The sequence below is a fragment of the Vigna unguiculata genome, chromosome 3, assembly GCF_037176805.1.
Source record: "Vigna unguiculata cultivar grain cowpea cultivar isolate G323 ecotype 2 chromosome 3, ASM3717680v1, whole genome shotgun sequence".
Taxonomy (NCBI): Eukaryota; Viridiplantae; Streptophyta; class Magnoliopsida; order Fabales; family Fabaceae; genus Vigna; species Vigna unguiculata.
The window spans coordinates 10,933,720-10,958,746 of record NC_140794.1 but is presented as its reverse complement, the minus strand read 5'-3'; the positions used below and the strand labels follow the sequence as shown (position 1 = coordinate 10,958,746).

Genomic DNA, 25,027 nt, shown 5'->3' with positions numbered 1-25,027 from the left:
AAACAGTATGGGTGGCTAAATTGGTTGCAAAATTAGAGGGTAAATCAATAGCTAAATCAATGACTAATTTGGAGGCTAAATCAGTGGCTTAATCAACTTGCTTATATTCAATTCTCTACTTGCTTATAAATGCTTCATATTTAATTATACTAAATAAAATTAAACTCTAATATATAATGTAGTAAAAAGTATTGTCATCCATGATCATAAAACCAAAATGAAATGAATTTTAAATACATATTCAAGTTTTAAAGTCATCATACAATTAAACTTAACTAATGTTCATGTTGACTACCATCGATCTACTACATCATCTTCATTACTACATCACCTATACACTAATGAATTGTCCTCCAGTGTAACCTTTCTCTATAGCCATCTTCCTTCCAAACCAAATTGTCAAACCATAGGTACAATCAATGGCGGATCTACGTTGTGACATAGGGGGCCATGGCCCCCTCCATTGTTTTATATTTATATTATTTATTATATAATTTTAAATATATTTTTAAAAAAATTAATATTTTTAATATATTTAATATTCTAAAAAAAATGTATATATCAATACATAAAAAAAGTTTTTTTTATTGTCCATATTTATTTTTCAATTTGACCTTCTGAATATGTTTTAAATAAAAATAATTATTTTTTTAATATTATTTTTTAAGTGATCATTTATTTAATTTAACCATCTTTTTATTTAATTATTTTTTTAAATTTAATCACTATAAATGAAAGTTAATTATAATAAAATTATAAAAATTATTTACATTTAATTTTATAATTATAATTATAATAATAACAATAATTATAATTTTATTACTTTTGATTATCATACAAAAATAAATACAATATTTTTACTAGTTTATATAAAAAATTTGGGATTATTCTTTTGGTTTTTATTTTAATTTAAAAATATCAAGTTAGTCCTCTAATTTTTTTTAGTTCCAGTTTGGTTCCGATTTTGTAAAGAATGAAGCAATTTGGTCTTTTTTTGTTAAATTTCTTGGATTGGATCAATGTTTTTTCATAAAAATTGTAGTTGTGAATAATGATTTTCTTTTTTAATGTAATTGACAAAATCCTAATGTCAATTTTGATGAAAAATCCTTGCTTCGCTTCAAGAAATTTAACAAAAAGGATAAAATTACATCAAATTTTAGAAGATTGGGACCAAATCGAGACTAAAAGAACTAGAGAACCAATATGACATTTTTGGACGAAAAAATGGACCAAAAGAATAATTCAACCAAAATTTTGGCACCTTCAAAAAATATTGACTGAAGATACGCCACTGTACGCAGGGATTTTGTTTTTTTCACATAATTGTCTTCAACAAAAGATGAAGACAACTAACTCTGGACAAGTTCTATAGTCATTTTTCTAGCCTTGCAACAATCATTACTTTCAATATAACATTGACATGTTATGAATCAATCAAAAGCAAGTCATCTTGTGAGAATTTTCCACTATTTTTCTTCTTTATCATATATTTTTGTTTATTATATTGGCAATTATTATGTTCAATGCATTGTTTTGCTCAGAAGGAATGTAACATTTTTGGAGGATTTGTTGTTAGAGTTTACAAATTATGTATGTAAACATAGATTCCGAAATGTGATTCTTCATGGAGTAATCAAGGAAGTAAAATGCAAAGTTTTTATAAAAAAATTCATCAAATAAATCAACGAAAATTTGGAGAGGACAAAAGGAGTTACATGTACCACTTTTAGATTTGTCGAGGGAGGATTATTGAGAGATACAATATCAATGAGACATGAGCTTAACCCACACATAAGGGATTGACACCACTCTTAACCAAAACCTTAAGACATGGGTTTATGGGTCTTTATCTTTATATGATACTAAACATTTTGGGACTTAGACTCACTTAGATTCATAAATACATAAGTTATTGTTAATTAATAGAACCATTATAATATTTTGTTATTGTTTTTTTTTTTGTATTTTTTTAAAGTCCTACTTTGAGCAATGAGTAGAAACATAAATAATTATTGTTATATATTTAATAGTTTTTATTCGGCTTACTTCCACTTTTGATTATCTAATTTATTTAGAAAATTGAATTTGATCTGGAATTCTTATTTGGTGTAATAAAGTCCTTTAGATTTAAAAAATATCCAATTAGGTTCATTGAGTTAGATTGATGTTAATGACATGTTCGTACATGTCATATGTCACATGACAATGTTTCGTATTCAATTTAGTATTTGTATTTAAAATTTTAACTCAATTTAGTTCTATTTTTTTTAATGAAATAATGTTATCCCTTTCCAAAATGGACCAAATTAGTGACTAATTTTAATTACAATATATATATATATATATATATATATATATTAATTTTTTAAAAATATATACGTCAAATCACTCGACCTAAATTTTGAAAATAATTTTATTTTACACATTTTAATTTCAATAAAAAATCTCTATTTTAAACTTATATTTTTTTTAAATATTAAAAATGTAAATATAAATGACAGTTCTAATTCTAAATTTTAATATTTGAAATAATTTTAAAAATGTATATTTCTTTGTTAGCTTATTTATAAATTTAATGTGAAAAATACATTTACATGTTTTAACTTAATATATAATAAGTTTAAGATGAGGAGTTTTTATTGAAATAAACAATGTATAAATAAAATTATTTTGAATATTTAGGTGAAGTAATTTGATGTATAAATTCTAATAAATTATTTTAATATGTATATATAAGTTGTACTTAAGCTTAAGTGTATTAATTTGCTCCCATTTTGGATAGTGATAATGTTGCTCCATATAAAACAAAAAATTGGGACTAAAGTCAAAATTTTAAATATAGGGACTAGATTGAATACAAGACACTGTTATGTGACACTGATAGTGACACGTGAAATTGTACGGACACGTGACATATCATTGTCACCTGACATGATAATGGCCTAACACATGACAAAAAAGTTAAAAAAATTGAAAAAAATTGAAAATACTATGAAGTGAGACATGACATATACGAACCCAGTGTTAACAACAATTTAACGAAAATAACTTAATTGGATCGTTGTTAAAAATTAATAAATTTAATTGTACCAAATAAGAATTACAGGTCCAATTGAATTTTCCAAACAAATTAAAGGACAAAAAGTGGATTTTTATTTGTACTTTGCATGTCAATTTTGTTTATTTATCAGATGGACAAACGTTATTTTGGTAATTTCAAATCTTTGAAATGTATTACAAATAGGAGACACCTACATATAGATTTCGAACTTGTAGAATTTGATCCAAAATAGAAATAACAACTCACCATTTAATATACAATAAAAGTTTATTTGAATTAACAAATTTCATCAATTATTTCAATTTAATAAATAAAATTGTATTTTCATCAACTAAATAAAAAAAAATTCAATATGCTAATTGGATTTAAATGTTGAGATGCCCAAAATAGGAAGTCCAACCCAATAAAAAAATAATGCCAAAAAATATATCAGAGTATAAGTGAACTAAACATTAATCACCATCAAAACATAATTCAATGTAATTGTTACATAAATGAAAACAATTATACGATTATTTCAATTTAATAAACCTAATTATATTACCAGCAATACAATAATAAAATATTAATTATTTCATATGCTAATTGGATCAAAATACGCTTGGAACCTGGAATGTCTCAACTCAAAACAAAGAAATTGATAATAAACCCTCAAATGCTTGTTGCTTGCGAATAATCTTCAACAGACCAATCATCACAGCCATTTTGTGACGAAACCTGAATAATCAATGTATAATTTTATCTTAGATGCAAATGAATTTAGCTTTAGTTAGAGCAACTTTTCATGTATTGAATTGGGTTGATTCTTTTTGAATTGCGTACTTGATTCAATTTTGGAGTTTAGTACAAGCTGCAGTCATTAAGCATTCATTCCTTAAAATATGCAAGTCCACTCATTCATGTAATACTATAATCAAAATTTACATATCTAAATCAACACAAAAAGTGTGTAAATGCAATCATTTTAAACAATCATAAGTTAAGTTGTACAATTCTTATCTAAGGAATTGGTCTTAGAAATAAGGGTGGTGTGATGGTATAACAAAGAGAATGATGTTTAAGGGTGGCTAACAATGGGGTTTCCTTGTTTCTTTTCTTCCCTCCTCGTGGCAGTTACAGAGACATAATAGATAATGGTGAACAACCCATGTACGAAACACAAAATCCCTCCAATCGATAGAAAACGACGATTTGATATTCCACACGATTCTCTTGATCTTGAGTTGGCTAAGGTCCCTAATATCAGCAGGGAGAAAGCAATTGCCAAAACTATCCTGCAATGAACACCACTTCAGTCACTTAACAGTTGATACAATGAACCAGTATGAACATGAATCAAAGAAGGAACTCGTGGTAAAATATTACATGTCATGTTGAAAAAGATAAGTCTAAATTTTCTACTGGATTTTCTGGTGCTGCACTAACCAGATGAAAAAGACGTACCATGATAACAAGAGAAAAGAAACTGCTAATTGTCTATTGGCTGTTGATCTTTGACATTCTTCTTTTGAGCGCATGCAAATGCACCCACCAAGCAAGTGAGGAAATGCATGAGCAAAGGCCAAGAGAATGGAAGCAGCAACTCCTAGCTTGAAGGCTCCATAGCTAGGGTCTCTACACTCCAGTGCCCACATCTTCAAGTCCTTAACCTGTTTCCATCCCAAAACATGAAAACAAGGCTCATTGCTAATTAAGACTTCTCTTCTCTCACCAACATTGAGAATTGGGATATATGATATATGCTACATGTTTACCTTGTTTTGAGCTATTTCTGCTTGAATTCCAAGTATGCCAGCAACAACATCCAACACCAAGACAAGAATGCAGACAAGGAAGCCATAGTTTTGGGCCATTTTCACAAAATTCAAGGCAATGCAGTGTGGCTAAGATGTTAATTGCAGATAACTTGTTCATAACTCCTTACTTTAATAGTGGAGCAGTGTCATATTTAATAGAGGAATACGAATAAAGGTTTGTTGCATATTATGATATATGCATGAAATTAGCTGTGATCTATGGGTGAAAGTTGCTTTTCCTCTTCAAGTTTACTTTATTCTTCGTTTCTCTTTCTCTTTCCCTTTCCAATATTCCTTCCATGAGGGACACGGAAAACAGAGTCACCAGAGGAAGGTGACATCCATGTCTTTTGATTCTGGTTATGTTGCTGCAATATTATGCTCTGAGAGTTCTCTATCTTCAACTCTATTTATATCATAGTTTTGAAATTGAGTGCAGCACTTACCCATAATTTGTAGGAAAATTATTTTTTGACGAAATTTGTTTAGAAACATTATTTACAATGTCAACATGGCAGTAGTACTTTATTGAATGAAAGAAAGATTTAATATAATTTAAAAAAAAAAACAGAAAATTTTTTGAAAAAAAATTATCAAAGTTTGTTAAAAAATAATTTATCCAATTATAATAGTCCTAGATTGTAAAAGCAATGCTAGTCAAAACCTGTACGTATTCTGCACTACCTTTTTACTTTAAGGTGTTTTCTTAATTAATATTTAGTCTTTAATCCATGTAATTTTGTAAAATATATAGCTTTTATTCTTCTGACTTGTATAAGGACCAAAGACCAAAGTTGTGTATTCTTCATCTTCGATGAGTAGATTCCGTGTTCCTTAGCAACAAATAATAAGTATAATTGGTATAATTACTCTTATAGTACTTAATTTGGGGTTAGTGTATTAAATAGGTATCTGATTTAAAAAAAATGTCAATTACATTCCAATTTTTGAAAAAGTGTTTTAATTAGGTCTCATTCAGACATAATTGACTAACGCCGTTAGTCAACGTGCCACGTGTCAGTCTGTGATTTTTTTGATATTTTTTAATTTTTTTTAAATTTTTTGAAAAAATAAATAAAAATGCCACGTGTCAAGTTCCTGTGTGTGACACGTGGCATTGGCAGTACCACATGGCATTGCAATGCCACGTGTCAGTATCACTATCAGATGTCATTGTGCTGATTTCGATTTAGTTCCTATATATGTTTTTTTTTGTTTCAATTTAGTACCTACGTATCTGATTTAATTTTGACGTAATATTTTTTAATAATTAAAATCCATTTTTATAAAATTAAAAGTAATTAAGTATAAAAGTTTTACAAATATTAAGTATTTGATATTTATATTAAAATTTAGTGGTAAAAGTCATTTTATTAAGTCATTTTTAATAAAAAAAAATTAGTATAACATTCATACCAATAGAAATTTTGGTTTAAAATTAGTAAGAGACAATATTGTTCTATTTTGGAAAAAAAAAATAACAAAACATGAGTACTTAATAAAAAAGTAATTAATAAAGTAATATGTTAAAAGGTCGTTTTTAATAAAAAATATTAGTATAACATTTATACAAATAATAAATTTGGCCTGAAATTGAGAGGAATAATATAAATATTAGTACTTAATTTTGTAAAATTATTTATACTTAATTATTTTTAATCCTATAAAAAATGGATTACAAAAATACTTAGGTACTAAATTAAATCAGATATACATACTTAAGTACTAAATTGAAACAAAAAGACATATATGAAGATTAAATCAAAATCAACACATTGACATCTGATAGTGACACTAACACGTGTCACGTGTCACACACAAGGACTTGACACGTGACATTTTTATTTTATTTTTCAAAAAATTAAAAAAAAAATCACAGACTGACACGTGGCACGTTGACTAACGGCGTTAGTCAACTCCGTTTGAAAAGGACTAATTAAAGCACCTTTTAAAAAATTGGGATGTAATTGATACTTTTTTAAAATCGAGTAACTATTTGACACACTAGCCCCAAATTTGGTATTACACGAGTAATTATACCCCAATAATACTATTGTCTATTATAACAATTAGAATTGAGGAACACCGGCATAATTCTAATCTAAAATCATAAGAACAATAGTATTATACGAGGGTGTGTCTTTTTTATTTTATAGAACATTATTACTACGGAGAAGCATATAGTTGTTCTTATATGTTAAAAAATATAATTTGTAATTTTTATTGTTTTATATCATATCAAATTTGTGTTAATAAAGAAATTTTAAGGAAATTCAAACATTTAACAATTTTATATTTTTAATTTCAATTTAATTATTGTAAACTGTTTCAACTGATTTTTTTAATTAAATTTGGACTGTCACCTGAGACTACTTTCGAAGTTGTTTCAGGTAAATCGAAACAATTTTTTCCGTAGTTGTTTAAATATAAAAATATCATTAATACAAGGTTTTTTTTCTACACACAAAGATTTTTAAAATTTTAAATTTTAATTAATTTTATAAAATATAATATTTAACATTAATAAATAATAAAATAAAAAATTAAATATAATAAAAAATAATAAAATTTATTGAAATATTTCTTTTCCTCGTCTTAAGTTTCTCGAGTATTATATATATTTAATCATCTCTTCTTTTATTTTTTTTAATTTAAAAAAGAAATAGAAAGTTAGATAAATTTATTCTTTTCACTTTCAATTATCATCTCTCCTTTTTTAAATTAAAAAAGGTAATTTTTTTTTCTCTTAATAGAAAAATATTAATTTGTTATTTAGTTTTTTTTCATCTTTTTTTATATTTATTTTTTATAAAAAAATTTATATATATGTTTTTTCATAACCATTTTTTATATGTGATTTGATTATCATAATTTTTTTAGTACTTACATTTCTCAATTTTTGATTTGATTTTGATAAATTATTTTTTAGTCTTAATTTTTTTAAAATAGGTAAATTGATGAAAAATAAAATAATAGATTCATTTTTTTTAAAGTGATCAAGGGAAGATAGTTAAAGATGAAAATAATACAAATTTACTTCTTCATCTATCTTCAAACATGATATTAAAATTCAATTGTTGGATTAGAGAACCATTTCTCAATATTCAAATATGAAAATATTTAGGAAACTTATTATAAGAAAACGTTCTCAAATATAGAAATATTTAGGAAAATAGATGAAATTAGAAAAATTTATTTAAAATGGATTTCATATCAAGTGTAACTTCAAAACTATAATTTTTTTAATTAAGAGATATTAATATTAGATTATATATATTTTTGTTAATTAGTAACTATAATTAAATATATAAGATTTGAGTATATTATTTTAATTTTTTTAAAATTTTTTATCAAAATTCGGACTTAAGGAAAGTTGATATGAACACATTAACAAGTGAAGAAAAAGAAAAATTCTAACATTATTATTTAAATAATATAAATTAGATGTAAGAAATTAAATTATATAACTTTGATGCAAGGAATGGAGTGCATAACATCATTAATGTCGTTACTAAAATCATTTTAAGAACTGAAAAAAATAATGAGGAGAAAACTAGTGAATAAGAGAGCATACGTTGTCCGTTAGCAGAAGATCAAGACAAGGCTTAAAAAGTACGTAAATAAGCAGTAACAAATTTTAAATTTGACTAAAAAATTGTGAAAACAAATTATTAAAATAAGACAAATATTTCCTCCTAGTATCTATTAACTATCTAAGAGAAAAAAACCACCAAGAAGATTACCAAAATGCTCATTCTTATTATGGTGACATTGGTTTTTTCTTTTTGTTCTTTTGTTATTTCCAAATTGTGTTTTCCAAGATTCATGGCCTAATGGTGACAGTTGTGTCTTTTAACGGTGTTCTGGTCATTTCCAATTTTTGTTCTGGTCTTTTGTTAACTTTAATAGTTTGTTTTGTCATTTTTGTATACGGTACGTTATATGCTTCTTCTTTTTCTTATTACTGTTATATATTTTAATATGTTTTATTATTTGGATTTTTATTTTATCTGTTATTATTTAATAACTATAATAATTTTAATATTTATCGAATAATATTTAACTTTCATTAAAATTTTAAATTATTTCCTTAACAAATATTTCAGTATTGTTTAACTTTTATGTCTAACTTGTAACATATTTTAACAAATATTAGATTATATTTAACCTTTACTTACAACTTTAACATATGTTTTTATTATTTGTAATTTTATTTTATTTATTTTAATATTAAAAATACGATTAATTACTATAATACTTTTAATATTTAGTGAATTATGTTTAATTTTTACAAAGTTTAATTTGAATAATTAATAAATATTTTATTATTTATTATTTTTATATTTAACTTTTATTACTGTTTTGTATTTTAATAAATATTTGATTATGTTTAAATTTTATTTTTATATTATATTTTAATATGTTTTTTATTATCTGTTATTTTATTTTATCTATTATTGTTTATTTTAATATTAAAAACACAATTAATCACCACATTTTTTTTAATATTTATTCAATTATATTTAATTGTATAAAATTTTTATTTATAAAAGAATTAATTTCAATAATTAATAAATATTTCATTACGAGAAAACTACATTTCTAAAAATTTATTAAAAAAACTTAGAAAAATAGTTATTTAATTTAAGAAATTAAAACTTTAAATTTTCAAGAAATAAAAATTAAACTTCATTAAAACGTATTAGATACATTTATGTAGATAAAAATGCATCTACAACTTTTAAAATATAAATAAAAGTTCAAACAAATGTAATAAAAAAATTTAGTATTTTTTTCTACTGTTTTTTGGTACCAATATTGTATATAATTGACATTGATGTTTTAAATATATCTTTTTCAACATTTTCTTTTTCTCTTTCATATGAAAATTTTGATAAAATCTCAACCTTAAAGATAATCTCGTAATAACTTTATAAATAAAATAAGAGAATTATTTTAAAGATAATTCAAATGCACCCTATAATTCTAATAAAATTATTCTTATCATCAAATATTTTATCTCCTACGAAGTATAAAAGTGTCCAAATCTTTCTTTAACCATCAAATATTTTCTATAATAAAAATTTCATAATAAATATATTCTCAATATCCTTCTTAATTTTTTTAGATAATCTTTTAATAACATGTTTTATATTTATGTATCAAAATATAACAAATTCATGGCCTATTCATCAAAATATTTTATGTTTGGCTAAATTCCTGTAGTCATTTGTATTTAAGTCATATAATTTTTCTATTATTATCATCGTTTAATACTTATAGAAAAGAAAGTTTTTTAAAATTTTTTGACAACTTTTACAAAAATAAAATAATTTTAATAAATTAAATTTTATATTTTTAAAAGAAAAAGAAAAAGAAATAATTATATAAAATAATATTAAATAATAATAAAAAAAATTATAATTTCAAAATACCGGTGTCCATGCTATATTATCTACTCTCTAATTGTCAAGGTTGTCTACTTTCCACATAGCAAGACTGTCACCTAACATATTTTACCCAAAATATTTTGTTTTATATTTATATTTGTATAACATTAATAAAAGATCTTATATAATTTACACTTTGTACTATTATGAATCATCTAACCTTTATATTTTTAGATAACTAAATATATTTTCATTTCTTTGCCTTAACTAATATTACATTTTACATTTTTTTATTGTTTAAATTTTTTATTTTTAGATCATCGAATCCTTAAATTTTTATACATTATCTAACATGTCTATTCTTAAAACTTAAATTTTTATACATTATCTAACATGTCTATTCTTAAAAATATTTATTATTTGTTTCCTCAATTTTTAAACCTCTTATAATATATATATATATATATATATATATATATATATATATATATATATATATATATATATATATATATATATATATATATATATATTATTACCTTAAAAACAACACGAACAACACGCATCCATATGTGTGGATCGGGAACTAATTTGAATAGAAAAAACATCTCATAATTAAAGAAAAAAAAGTTAAATTATATTAGATTTTATTTTTCGTCTAATTAAGTTATTACATCATAAACACGTGTAGCAGCGTGTCCTTCTTGTGTTGGACTAATAGCAATACCTGTTACATACAGTCTTTATATTTCGAGCGTTTTCTAGAACCAGCTGCATCGTTCTCCTCTGTTCTCTCCATAACTACTCCTATCTTCTTTCTCAGGTAAGAAAAATCGCGTTTGGGAGAAAGGGAGGGAAAATCCAAAGCTAAGAAACAACGGAACTGAAATCTCTCTCTTAACTACCTAACGATGTCTGCATTCCCATGGAAGAAGATGTACGCGTTTAACGAGGATCGTCTCGACAAGCCTCGTCGTTTCGGCGTCACCGAGATTCCATTCCCCAAATTCAGTCCTTTCTCCCACAACCCTCTTCAGGTAACACATTTTTCCTTTCACTTCATCACACTCTTTTTTCTCCAATTCCACTCACAAGGTTTGTTTTTAATTACTACGTACTATCCGTTACCATGTTCCCTATGTCGCTACAATTTTCGCTTTTTAATTGACCTAGCTGTAATTAGTTGTGCTATTTTGGAATGTTTATTGCAGGATATTTTTGAGTCTAGGGGGGATTATGTTGATGGATTGAACTTATCTAGAGGTTCTTACAGCAAGATGCCAAAGGCTACTATCAAGCAAGTGATTGATCTAGCCCATCAGCACGGCGTTTATGTTAGTACTAGTGTTTGGAACGAGCACCCGATTTCCATAACTCCGTCAGATTTCAAAGAATACGTGGAGGTCTCTGCCCGGCTTGTTCAGTAATCAATTTTGTTATTGCTTTTGTTATTTTTGTGATGAGCTTTGTTTTGTGATTGCTGGAGTAGTGGTTTGGTTGCATGAATTTTTTGTGTTATTATAGGAATGCAAGCAGTTGGGGTTTGACACAATTGAGCTTAATGCTGGTACACTCGGGATTCCTGAAGAAACCTTTCTGAGATTTGTTCGCTTGGTCAAAAGTGCTGGTCTGAAAGCTAGACCTCATTTTCAAGTGAGGTTTAATGAGTCTGATATTCCCAAAGGTGGTCATAGGGCCTATGGAGCTTATATTCCCCTCAAACCTAGATCATCTGGTAAGGCCATTTAACTCTGCATTTTGTGCACGTGCCTCTCTCTCTCTCTCTCTCTCTCTCTCTCTCTCAAGGTGGAATTAAACATATTTATGCCTTCTTATACTGTATTCTGGAATCTGAATTGTACCAATAAGGTATATACTAAGAAAGTAAAATTCTATATATAACAAGTGAGGTGATATAATCTTAAGAGTTTAATGGTATGGCTTTAAAGATAGTTAATGCAGTAATTAACAAGTCTAGATAAAATGATTAGTGATTGGATGAGATTGTTAGACTGCTTTACATCATTATTGCAAAACCTATTTGTGATACTGCTTGCTGATATAATTTTGGTGAGTGCCGCAAGGGATTCACTAATTCGATGTTGACAAAGATGATATATGTTATTGTTACATAATGTATCATACATGGATTGTCTGTTCCTTTCAATGCATATAACTTGCATCAAGTGACGAATGATGAATTGATGCTTGGTTCCCAATCAAATGACATGCAATGTCAACTGAAATCAAGATTATGATAACAAATATATTCTGAACTTGTTCCTAAATTCCATCAATTTATTAACAAATATATTATGAACTTTGTCGTAAGAAGGTTGCTTAATCAGCAGTTGAAAGGGGTTTTGATTCCAATTTGGAAAAATTGCTTAATCAGAAGGATGAATGTAGATGATTATACCTATTACGGATTCCTTCACTTTGTGAATGTATATGTAGCATCAAAGGGTGGAGGGGGAGGTGGTGGTCCAGTACCGTATTATATATCTTTATTTGAATACGTTGATGCTGGACATATTAATAGTTTTAAGCGCTACTATTTTTTGTTTTGAACGGTGTTATGAAATTCTCAGTCACTGCCGAAGGTTGATTAGCATGAAAAATGTAGAATCAACGCAATATATTGGTTAAACCTTGGTTGAATTTTTTTCCTCAGAATTTGTAGAAGATGTGGATCTCTTAATCAGAAAGGCCGAGAGATGTCTGAAAGAAGATGCGGACGTGATAATGATTGATGCTGATGGTGTTAGCCAACATGCTGATAAGATGCGGGGAGATATTGTTGCCAAGATCATAGGGCGCCTTGGTCTTGAGAAGACTATGTTTGAAGCATCAAATCAGAGAATCTCTGAGTGGTTCATCAGACAATATAGTCCAAAGGTAAATGCTCAACTAAATAATTTTATTTAGTTACAGTTACTAGACAAGAATAAACACCTATGTTACAGATTTTGGCATTATTTTTCCGCTTTGTTCAGGTGAACCTCTTCATTGATCATTCGCATGTGCTCGACGTGGAATGCATCAGAGGACGCAACTCGGGTAGCAATCATGCTTTTGTCTTTGGCCCTTCATCATTTTCTGTTCTAAGGTGAATGGGAATTCGTATATCATACTAGTATCCGCTGGGATTGTTTTGTTTGTGTTACTATTACAATACAAGTCTTGAGTTGGTGTGTTAATATTTCCTTTAACGAGTGAAGATTGGGGAAGTGATGATGGAGACTGAAGTAAATGTAACATTGTCTTCCATGGAATTTATTTCCCTTAACTTTGTCTTGGATTATTATTCATTGAAAAAACACCTAATCCTAAGAAATAATAAATGTCGATGGAGATAGAATGCAAGAGAACAGATAAAAATAATTCGGTATTAATGTCATGATTAATTTTTTTTTATAAACTCGTAATTATTTACCATATAATATAGCAATCTAAATTATCCGTGATAATTCAAATTTTGGATTGACTTTTATTTTTCTTGTCAATCTGGAGGTTCAAGGCTTTAGCTGCATTTTTGGGCCAATACAGAGTATTTTCCTGTGCTCATAGGGGATAATTTTTAGTTGGCACTCGCCTATTGGTTTAGTAGTTTCTAAATTTTAAAAATTAACCTAAAACTATAAAAAATGTTACTTTATTATTGAAGTTAATAGATGTTAATTATTTTATTGGTTATTTTTTGTATTTCAGAGTGGTATTTTTCTTTTTAAATTTAAAATCAAGTTAACTTGTGCTTGCTTTTGGGAATTAGTTTAATGCGTTATTCCAAATAAAATGATTTTGGTGTTATTTGTGTTTTATCATAATAAATTTTAAGAATGACAAAGATGATTTTAGACATTTTGCTGGAATTGAACCACACTACTTAAGCATGATTATTGTTTCTACTAGATTGATACAATTATTATGGTCTATTATGTCCACCCTTAATCAATATAAGAATTTAGTTTGTGTTGGGCAATGAAACAATTATTATAGTCTATTGATGTCACCATTAATCATGGCTCAGAATTGCAGTCAAACAAATAATTTAACATGGTAATGATTATAACCTAGGATCCCAAATATAATGGGTAAACTTTGGTTTCGTCCATTGGAATTTTTTGTTAACTTAAAACAATTTAAAAATTGTTGTCTAGCTGTTGTTTCCTTTTTTTCTTTTGTAATTGTAAAAAGAAAAAAACAGCAGAACACGCAAATGTACACTAAATTTATAAAATGAAATTTATGTAGTGATTTTTTATGTAATAAAGTTAATTTAAAAATTATTTATCAAAAAAATGTGTTGAAGAATCAAGAATGTAATGCTGATAGTTTTAATTTTTCCAGTAGAATAAACGTTCTGTATTTCTTTTATAAAATTCCAAAGTCCGGTACCATAAGATATTTTCTGTTTAACTTGTTGTAATAATTCAGTAAATTACTCTTAGAATAACAATACCATACTATTTGTTAGTGAAACCCTGAAAAAGAAGACTATAAGTAACTTTTAAAAATTAATAACGGTAATTAAATATTATTAACTGATAACATTCTTCAATTTATTGTCTCGATGCGCTGACATAAATGCTTTAATAACAGGTTTATACCGTAGCTTGCGTCTATTTGTTCTATAAAACTCTTTAAGAAAAAATTATTTATAAATGAAAAAAATAGAATGAGTTTATTCACAAATAGTCCATTAGTTTTTTTTTTCAATAATATTTATAATTTTTCTATCTGTGTATTAATTAATTTTATCTTTTTTTTTTCTAGATCTAGTTTGGTTGGATAAGGGACCACAAAATTCTTTCAAAACTTTTGTATTAAATTTTTCTTTCACGCTAAAAATTCCTTCAACGTAATTTATTTAATGGCATTTATAAGCAATTTAAATTAAACTACACAATGAGTAATGGAAATATAAAGCTACTAATTTTTTAAAAGAAAATATATAACTAGTTAGACAAATTTGGCAGCTGTGGATTGATTTAAAAATAGAATTCTCTTAATTTTTCCATTGAGTCTACTTAGCGTAGAAGGCCGTTTAACGTTATTGGTTGAAGATGGTTCCTCTCACATGGAATCACAATCAACACCAAGAGCACATTACTCTGTTTTTTCGATCTATGGTTGTTACATTACAACCTTAAAGCTCTTCACGAAAGAAGCGTTTTTTCACGACCTTCGAAATCAACGGTAACGCTTTTTTTTCTTCTCTCTTATTCACTCCTCTAACCTCCTCATCCATCATTTTTAGCCTTTTTCCGCGGATTTCCGATCCCGTGTCTTATTTTTAAACCCCCCTATCTTGTTACGTAGGCATTGACAAAGGGGGAATTTTTTTCCCCTACATTGGAGCAATTAATTTTCCCAAACCAACTAACTGTTTTGGTTCAGGTGCTCTTTTGTACAAGGTTCGTTTAATTTTCAGTACTTCACCATTTATTTTTCTGAGCTAGTTGTTTAACTTTTGCGTTTTGCATGATTGGTAATTGTCTTGTTTTGATTGGGATGTGGGTTGCATAAGATTGGATCAATGGGGTTAAAGTAATTAGGAATTGCCACCAGGGTTGTTCTGAGAGTGGATGATGTTTGTGTTGAATCTGCTATGCTGATTGCTGAGGAATGCAACCGTGTTGAGGCATTGTTTTGATTTTTTTTTTTGTGGTGTGCTACTGTTATCTGTTGAATGTTAATTTACTTTTCCCATATTGCAGTTGTGGTTGTTAGACTAGGTTTGGGATTAAAAATAATTGATGAAATAGAAGGAAAATAATGGTGGGATTTATTGTGGATTGTTTAATGTGAGTGCAAGCAACCTGATAGTGTTCTCTTCTACATTGCATGTCTGCTAGCCTTATTTAATGCATTCGGGAGGACCAAAAGTCCATGTTTTCTAAACATGCTATTCTAGCAATAATTGGAACATTAGTCTCATATCTCCTCTTTTGGCATTACATTGCTTAACGTTGACTTATCTCTTTTGATTGTGTTTTTTTCTATTTACAAACCTTTGTTGTCGAGTGTAATTCTGAATGGTCTTTCATACAGAGTTTGTTTGCTAATTAATATTTTGCAAAGTGAATGGTCATTCTATGATATTGATAGTTTATGCCTTCCAAAATAAGAGTTTTTCTGTCTTTATTGTGATTGATTGGACTGCTTTCACCATCTTGTTTTGTTGTGGGATAGTGCTGCAATTTAGTTGGTGTTTTACATTTATTAAATGTGTGGGATTTTGTATTTCCATATAGGATTTGCCAAAGCAGCAGGTGTGTAACCCGTAGAAATTATTTTCAGCATACACTCTTGCATTTGAGGTGACAGACGTTGATATTTATTAGTTCGCTTGTATTTGAGGTTTGAATATAACTTCATCACAGAAACCGTAACTCTCAGGGTATGCAAAATTCGCCTTCTTGCTTTCTGTTTCTGATGAAATGAGTCTGAACTCGTGGCTTTATTTATTTACAGCGGTGACACTCTTCTTGATTATGCATTAACATTTAGTTATTCTTTATTGAATTTAAGCAGAGATGATAAAAGTTTCCTTTTGTTAGGGAAGACGTTCTTCACTCAGTTTGAATTTCCTCCACGCTTCTGCACGAAATGTGAATCTAAATTTCATGTAGGCATATAGGGAGCATATAAATGGAAATGTAAATCACATATTCACATGAATGGTTATCTGGTAGTAGTTCCTTTTATGTTTTCACTTTATACCTCTTTTATATTGATTACCAAGTATATGTTATCCACCACCCAAAAGAAAGAAAAAAAAACATAAAAAAAATTCAAGTGAATGGATATAGTCCTTTTAACTTAATTATTTTTAAATTATTTTGACATATCAAACATATTTTCACGTTGATACTGAAACGAGAACATGTTAAACGATGAAAACAACTTAAATAGTAGCATGAAACATGTTTGACATGTAAAATAATCACGTGTGTCATTAAACTTTCTGAAAAAGGTATGTCAAGGTTAATAATATTCCAAATAATACAGTTTTTGATTGAATCCAATAAAGTTGTATAATCCATATAGCTAACTAACTGCATCTAACGGGATAAAACTACTATTGTTGTTCATATTGTGTGTGCATTGAATTTCCTCTCACTCCTGCTAATTCTGACATGTTGTACACATTCAGGAAGTGAGTCCTAAGTAAGTCATTGTAGAAGCCATGGTTCTAGACTCCATTTTGTCTACCCCTGTTCTGAGGTCACCATCTTTCAGGAGGCAGTTTCAAAAGAATGAACTGGGTAGTTGGTCAGCATTGATGAAGAGGCACCTCTTCCTCTTATCTGCTCTTGCTCTACTAACTGTCCTCTGCAGCATATATCTATATTTTGCGATTACTTTAGGGGCCACCGACTCCTGCTTCGGATTGAGTGGATCTGAGAAAGTTTCCTGTCAGATGGATCTTGTTAAGGAGATCTCTGCAGCCAGTGGTAAACTGAAAAGGCTGAAGCAATTCTGATTTCAATACAACTCATGGAAACTGTTTCTATCATTCCCTTTAGGTGACATGAAATCGAAATATAATTTTTCGACTCAATGTTAGTATTATATGTATTATTTATGTTAGCATTTTGTGAGCCAAGGTGTACACAATGCATGTAGAAAGCAATTTCTTGATTGCTAATTCCAGGGGTTGCTTTATTGTACCCAATACAAGATCATTGAGCGTCCTACCAGACCAAGTGAAGCTTGAGTTTTAACAAAGTTTATTTGTATTGACTACTTTGAAACTTCATATTTCTCTTTTTGTGTGATGCTGTTTATTCATTTTCAAACAAGAACAGAAAATTTGTATAACTTTTCCAATGAATTTGAGAATCATCCCAAATTTATAAATAAATTATTTAATTTAGACTTTTTACTTTTTTTTTCTTTTAAAATGCTTTCTTAATTTTAATTTAATAAGATGTGACTTCTTAAACTTGTTTTCCTTTTATCTTTATTTATAAATAAACAGCTTATCTTTTATAATTTTTATAATAATTTAAAATAGGGTTAAATATGTTTTTGGTCCCTCAAGTTTCAGCGAAATTTGGAATTAGTCCCTCATCAAAACTTTTGATCAATTTAGTCCTTCATCTTTTAAAATGCATGAATTTAGTCCTTTTAGCCAAATTTTGTTAAGTTTATATGACGTTTCAAGCGCATTTCATGATCGTATTTAAATTATTTATACTGTTTGACACATTTTTGCTTTAATGTTAATTTAAATACTATCATGAAATGTGCTTGAAATGCCAGATAAACTTAACAAAATTTGGTTAAAAGAACTAAATTCACGCATTTTGAAAGATGAATGACTAAATTGGTATAAAGTTTTGATGAGGAACTAATTCTAAAATTCACTAAAACTTGAGGGACCAAAAACATATTTAACCCTTTAAAATAATACTGTGTCATTATATAAATTATCTAACTACATAAAGAAAAAATTCTTAATTTTGTACACATTTTACTTTATGAAATATCTCTTAAAATATGTATTTGTTTTATTTTCTATCGTTAGAATTAGTTTGCTTCCACTCCTCACTTTTTTTTTTTTTTTTAAACTTTCAATTTTTCTCTGTTCGGTTTTCTCTCCGACGGAATATTTTAAATTCGTTCAATGCTAATTTTAAATATCTTAGATAAAATTAAAACAAGATAAAAAGAAATAAATAAATTATACAATACATATTATTAAAAAAGTATATTACATTTAACCTTGATATACACTAACGTCGCGCTTCTGTGTCAGTATTTTTTAATTTTCAAGAAATTTAAGATTAATAAAAAATATATAATTTTTAAAATAGTTGTTAAACATAAAATAAAAAGATAAGATATGTAAAAAAAAATTTAAATAATGATTTAAGACAAAAGAGATTTCAAAAAAAATTTGTAAAAAAGTGATTAAAAGTAAATTATTTATAAAATAATTAATTTTTAAAATAATTAAGAATAAAACGAATATTATAAAATGTGGACAAAAAAGAGGAATTCCAAAATAAAAAAAATAAAATATGTAAAAAGAAAATTTAAATAATGATTTAAGATAAAAGAGATTTCAAAAGAGATTTGTAAACAAATAATTAAAAATAAATTATTTATAAAATAATTAATTTTTAAAATAATAAAAGGTAATACGGATATTATAAAATATGGAAAAAAATAGAAATTTCATTTATTGTCATATATCTTAGAAAAAATTATTAAAATAATTTAATTTTATCTCAATAAAAAGAATGCGGATGCCGTTACATTGTTGTCTTGTTTTTCAGAGTAATTTTAGAATATAAGGTTTTTTTTTAATAATTGGGGAAACTCAGCTGCAAGAGAGGACCTTCTTTCGAAGGAATAGTTGTGTTGGGGCAATGGCGTCCTCGGAGGAGAAGGAAGCTTCAAGCTCCACCCCTAATCGGAAAGTATCGTGCACTGCTAGCTTCGACGCGCTCTGGTTCTGCTACTGTAAAACCTATCTCCCCAAAACCTAAATAAATTGTGTCTTTTTCAATTGGTTCATCCAAGATGCCGTAAAGTTTGTGTCTTTCATGTTTGCAGCGCCGGTTCATCAAATGCAGCAGTATTACAGGCTTGGCGTTCTTGACAATTGTTCCCGCCAATGGAAAGCCATGGTTGATTGCTTAATGCTCAAGACCAAACCCGCATCTGAAGTTCAGGTTGTCCCCTACTTCTTCCTCATTATTTGATTTTCACCAGTTGTGTTTATATTCTGAGAAATTTTTTAGGTGTTGGATTAATGTCCTTTTTTTTTTCTGTCGTGCTTCATCCACCTGTGAATCTGATGTTCACGGTCTCTTTGGTTATGTTATGGGTTTTTGAAGGGTGGGTGGTTTTGAGAATTTAACCTCCAAGTTTAATTTAATGGAAGTGAAAAAGAAAGGAAGAAAAAACTCCTTTTAAAATGAGCATGTAACGTTATACCTACCCTTGAATTCAGGGAGTTAAGATATAATGCATTTCAATTTTAATTTGAAACAAATACGGCTCATGTATCATATCATTCTGTAGTATTCCTGTCCTATAATGTTATGACTAAACCACCATAGTATGTGTTCATGAGATTGTAAGCAACTAAGCACAATGCTCCCTAACTTTTGTAAATACCACTTTAGTTCTTAATGACAGTATAAAAATGTAGTTAGAAAGGACTTAACGTGATTTTTGCTTACAATCTCATTTACCAATATGATGGGTTGTCGTTCTTTTTTTCATTTTTAATGTTGCATTGCTTTTTAACTGAACTTCTCCAACTTGTTAGGCACAGCCACCTTATTTTTATGCTGGAAAAATGATGTAGAACAATGATGTGCAAATATCAGGGCTAAGCATAATCTTGAATAGGCCTGAAAGTACTTCTGTTCCTGGATTCTGCCTCAGTACAACAGCTGATGTTTTTTTGTTGCAGTGAGATTTATTGGATCGAACCCTTATCAGGCCAAAGTTATACTTATTAGTGACGGAACTCTTTCTATTTATAGAGTAACAACCCAAACAATTAACATTTGCCGATAAAAAAATAAAAATAAAAATGGTGTTTTGCAGTTGAATGAATGGTGAACAACAAAGCACCGTGAAATAAACAAGAACTTTAATTGTAATTTTGTTAATAATGCATGGTTTAATTGTTCTGCCATGACAGTTTATCTGGCTTTTTCCTTTGGGTAACACATTATAACTCCTGGGTGCAGGAAATTCTGGAAACTGAAGAGAAATCAAAGTCAAAGTCACACATCTGGACTTTTCGGACACCAGAAGAAGCTTCTTACTACTGGAAAGAACTTTATGGTCATTTAGACGACGAGCCTGAATGATGAAAATAAAATTGTGCAAATAAATGTCATTTAGTACGTCCTGATTTTGCCAAATGTCATGATTGTGAGGATGACACTATTAGAGATCAAAGAAATCCATACCTAGGTGAAGAACCCTGACAGTGAGTTTTATTTTCCTTATTGTGCAGTCATCACTGAGTACTGCATTTTGAATTTTGGATTACTTTGCACATTGAGTTTCTAATAATGATTAAAAATTGTAGTGGCTCTTTTGAAATACTGCATTAGTTTTAAGGCGAGGCAAAGCTTTTGAAGTAGAGGGGTACAAGATCCATTCCTTCACTCACCAGATTTTTGGATCTAACACCTATTTGCCCTCAATTGAATCAAAAGAACAAAGTCACAGCACAAGATGAGAACTTAAAGGATTTTTCAAAAGTTTTGTCTCTCGGCATGTGAAAAATATATATAAAAAATTGGATATATTTGCTCACTTCACGGTAAATGCTTCTCAGTATTCTTGTGGTGCTACTACACGGACACCCAAGCTCCTTATTGGATTAAGAAATGGATTTTGCTAAGGGTTGTTCTTTTAAGGAGCTCTCGGCTGGTTGAATCATATCATATTGTTCGCATTTTGATATGATAGAAGAGAGATTATCAGAGATTTCTGTGTTGCAAAGGCACAAATATGGACCATGAAAGAATATAAATTAATGACCAAGTTAATTATTCTCGAAACTAATCATTATTCATATTCCTATAACATTTTCCCAATATGCTTCACCATAAATGGTAAAATTTTGGAATAAAAAATTAGAGACATTTGACAAAGTTTCATCACAAACAATATTTGTACAAAACTTTTAGGATATAAATAGAAAATTTGACAGTTTCAGTATTTGTAAACAATAATTATTCTTGTTATCGTCTTCTTCAAGGAGTGTCATAGGTTAATGAAGAAGTAGTTGTTGCAATCGTTTTTCTGGTTGTTGAATAACTTTGAACTTATCTTGAATGCTTATTTCTCCTTTCGTGCGTCAAGCTTTTGATAGTGGAGAAACATTGAATACGCTATGTACATCATAAAGCTAAATGGAAAAATATAGGACAAGACGTATATACATACATGCACTTAGTCATATTTTTTACTCTGAGTCTTAACTTTAAAATATATAGGAGTTCCAACGTGGGTTTGGCTCGATGGGCTGACCTGCAGGTCTACCAAAAAAGGTGAGGTGGGTCAGAATATTGAATCCGCTGGCTCGTAAAAGTCTGACCTATGAAAGTTCGTAGTTCGTTGACCTGCATAAATAAAAAATTTGCAATTGTGTATATACTTTTTTTTATGAACTTTTGCATGAATGTTCCAAATTCTTGTATGACTAAAAAATACAAGTATTATATATTTTTGAAAGTGTTAAAATTTGAAGAATACATCGTGTATGTCAAAGTATGAATATAATGAAAATGTTGAATTATCAATTTATCATCTAACTCCCCAAAGTTTTTGCTTAATTTTGTGAACTTATTAAAGTTTTCCAATTTGTTGAACATTGAAAGCTTTATCATAAGTTTTTTTTTTTACAAAAAAAAAGGTGGACTGACCTGTGGGGCTGGCCAAACTTTTCAGCCCATGTTGAAAATGTAGGCGAGCCAGCCCGACCCGCATTTTGCGGGTCAAGTGCGTGTCGGGCCTAAACGGGCCAGACCGGCCAGCATTGCCACCCCTAAAAATATATCTCCACAAAAAGTTGTATTTCATCATTTTGTTCCTTCATTTTGTTCCATAACTTATTCATCTTAATTTCTATAAAAAATATAAAAATTTACTTAAATATAAAAGAATCGAAAAGAAGAGAAATAGAACCCATAAAGTTAGGATGAGAAATAGAACACACATAAACAATGGCAACCAGAAGGTGAATGCAAAAGAGTTCTATGCACTAAGATCGAGCCACTTCAAATCCTGAGAAGTATTTGAGTTCTATTGATCCTTTATTTTGAAAGTGTTGTGAGGAAGATATTTAATCTTCTTTATCTCTCCTAGAGAATCTCCTACTAAGATAACATAATCTACACAGACAAGATGAATCATAAAAGTGGTAGAATTTTTTTTATGAAAAGAGAGTAATCAGATTTGATTGATTGAATCCAATAGAGATGAGAAAAGATGATAATTTGGCAAACCATTGTCTTCTGGCTAATCCATTCATGGATTTACTACGTCTATAGACATGGTTTTTTGTGTTACTAAGCCCAGGAGGTGGTACCATATAAACTTCTTCATTTAGATCCCACACAGAAAAGCATTGTCCATATCAAACCGATTTAAATGTCATCCTTTTACAACTACCATAGCTAAAAGAAGCCTTTAAGTAAGTTTAGCCATAGGAGGAAAAGTACCCAAAAAATTTATTCCTTCAAGTTGGTTATATTCCTTAGCAACCAACCTAGCGTTGTATCTTTCAATAGTACAATCTGATTTATATTTAATCCTATAAACCCACTTGCTCCCAATAGGGGTTTTCCCCGGAGGGAGATTAGTGAGATACCATGTTTTATTATCTTGCAGAGCTTTTATCTCCTTGTTCATAACATCTCCCCACTCTTGTTTTCTACTAGCTTCAACATAATTTTTGGGTTCATTATTACTAGTTATAGCAAGAGTATATTTCAAATGCTTGTTGGACAAAGAATCATATGACAAAACATATGATATAGGATAGGCAATTTGGTAAATGTTTTTATTTTGAATAGAACTTTCTTCAATAGTAAAGAAATGATCAACTTGGTGATGGTGTAAGACCCGGGAAATTTAAATAATTAAATAAATAATTATTTAATAAATGCGGGTAGTGGAAACCTTTATAGCATTTAATGCGGAAAATTATTATGTGGAATAATACTAGCTTAAATGATTGAGAGTACTTGATTCTTTCGAGTCTTGTGTATGCCAATTAGTTGTTATTTTAATAACATGTAGAATTCAACAAAGGTTCATCCATCATGCATAAAACTACACAAAATCAAAGGTGCACTTCAAACCGAAACCACATAATTGCAGAAAACGAACCAATCCAGTTCGTGTCGCCTAGCGAACCCTCATTGCTGCTAGGTGGTTTCTAGGCAGAACCCAAAAACTTAGTTCAAACACCACGCATCGCCTTTTGCCTTTATATACATCATACAATTATATGATATTAAAGATTAAGGAACAAAATGTAGCTCCCCTAACCTGGAATTTCCATTCCAAAAGTGCTATTTGAATCCTTCCTTGCACCACAATTGATCTATCCTTTGATCTCCACCCTAAAGCACTCTTTTCAGTCTTCTAACACTCTCCTAAGTTCAGTTTTTAGGGTTCTAAAACTCTCTTTTGGCAGCCACACGAAAATGCATTTACAAGAGCATCACTCTCTTCCCTCTCATCCATTATTAGCCTCATTATTTCCCCTTTAATTGACCAAAACGAAAATCAATTAAGGAGAATGTTAATGTTTATTCAATTATCCATTACTTGGTGGTTTGTCAACCTTTATGCCTTCTCTGTAGACGGCTAGGGTTTTCCTTAGCTTAAAGAAAAAAGACTACTTTGCACTAACCAAGGTTCAAACACACTACCACCTGTTTACCATGCAATACACAACCAACAAGCCATCACATGCTTATTGATATTTTATGCACACATGTGCTTATACATCAAGTCACGTGTTCATATCTCCACACCAAAACAAAATCAAATAATTAAATAACACCATAATGACATACACACGACTCAAACTAAACTCCTCTCCACACATTCAAGTACTCTCAACCACTTGAGCTAGTACTATTTCTTGTCTTATCTCTCCGCATTAATTAACTTAGGGATTTCCTCCCTCGCATTTATTAAATAAATAAATATTTATTTATTTAATTTTTTCGAGTTTTACACTAAGCCTTAAATGAAACCCACCTAGGGAGGAAACC

General features: G+C 28.6%; 4 protein-coding genes across 5 annotated transcripts; 3 read left to right on the top strand and 1 right to left on the bottom strand.

The window, feature by feature from the left end:
• Positions 1 to 4,012: 4,012 nt before the first annotated feature.
• On the bottom strand, positions 4,013 to 5,014 carry LOC114179463 (transmembrane protein, putative (DUF1218)). The gene is made up of 3 exons (XM_028065812.2): positions 4,819 to 5,014; positions 4,508 to 4,713; positions 4,013 to 4,338 (listed from the first exon to the last, which is right to left on the bottom strand). Exons 1-3 carry the CDS (start codon positions 4,915 to 4,917, stop codon positions 4,122 to 4,124), a joined length of 522 nt encoding a protein of 173 aa, XP_027921613.1. The 5' UTR covers positions 4,918 to 5,014; the 3' UTR covers positions 4,013 to 4,121.
• Positions 5,015 to 11,004: 5,990 nt separating this feature from the next.
• Positions 11,005 to 13,541, top strand: HSA32 (Aldolase-type TIM barrel family protein). Its single transcript, XM_028062500.2, has 5 exons — positions 11,005 to 11,287; positions 11,462 to 11,653; positions 11,775 to 11,985; positions 12,925 to 13,148; positions 13,247 to 13,541. Exons 1-5 carry the CDS (start codon positions 11,162 to 11,164, stop codon positions 13,361 to 13,363), a joined length of 870 nt encoding a protein of 289 aa, XP_027918301.1. The 5' UTR covers positions 11,005 to 11,161; the 3' UTR covers positions 13,364 to 13,541.
• A 1,726-nt stretch (positions 13,542 to 15,267) lies between these two features.
• On the top strand, positions 15,268 to 18,015 carry LOC114177197 (uncharacterized). 2 transcript variants are annotated; one of them, XM_085670876.1, is made up of 4 exons: positions 15,270 to 15,449; positions 15,573 to 15,667; positions 16,508 to 16,653; positions 17,410 to 18,015. In XM_085670876.1, exon 4 carries the CDS (start codon positions 17,443 to 17,445, stop codon positions 17,737 to 17,739), a length of 297 nt encoding a protein of 98 aa, XP_085527002.1. In that variant the 5' UTR covers positions 15,270 to 15,449; positions 15,573 to 15,667; positions 16,508 to 16,653; positions 17,410 to 17,442; the 3' UTR covers positions 17,740 to 18,015. The 2 variants fall into 2 exon arrangements, with proteins under 2 accessions (XP_085527003.1, XP_085527002.1); XM_085670877.1 differs by lacking the exon at positions 16,508 to 16,653 and having other exon boundaries at positions 15,268 to 15,449.
• A 1,547-nt stretch (positions 18,016 to 19,562) lies between these two features.
• LOC114177241 (uncharacterized) lies at positions 19,563 to 21,332 on the top strand. Its single transcript, XM_028062513.2, has 3 exons — positions 19,563 to 19,727; positions 19,821 to 19,939; positions 20,972 to 21,332. The coding sequence occupies exons 1-3, from the start codon at positions 19,634 to 19,636 to the stop codon at positions 21,092 to 21,094; spliced, it is 336 nt and encodes a 111-aa protein (XP_027918314.1). The 5' UTR covers positions 19,563 to 19,633; the 3' UTR covers positions 21,095 to 21,332.
• Positions 21,333 to 25,027: the final 3,695 nt, after the last annotated feature.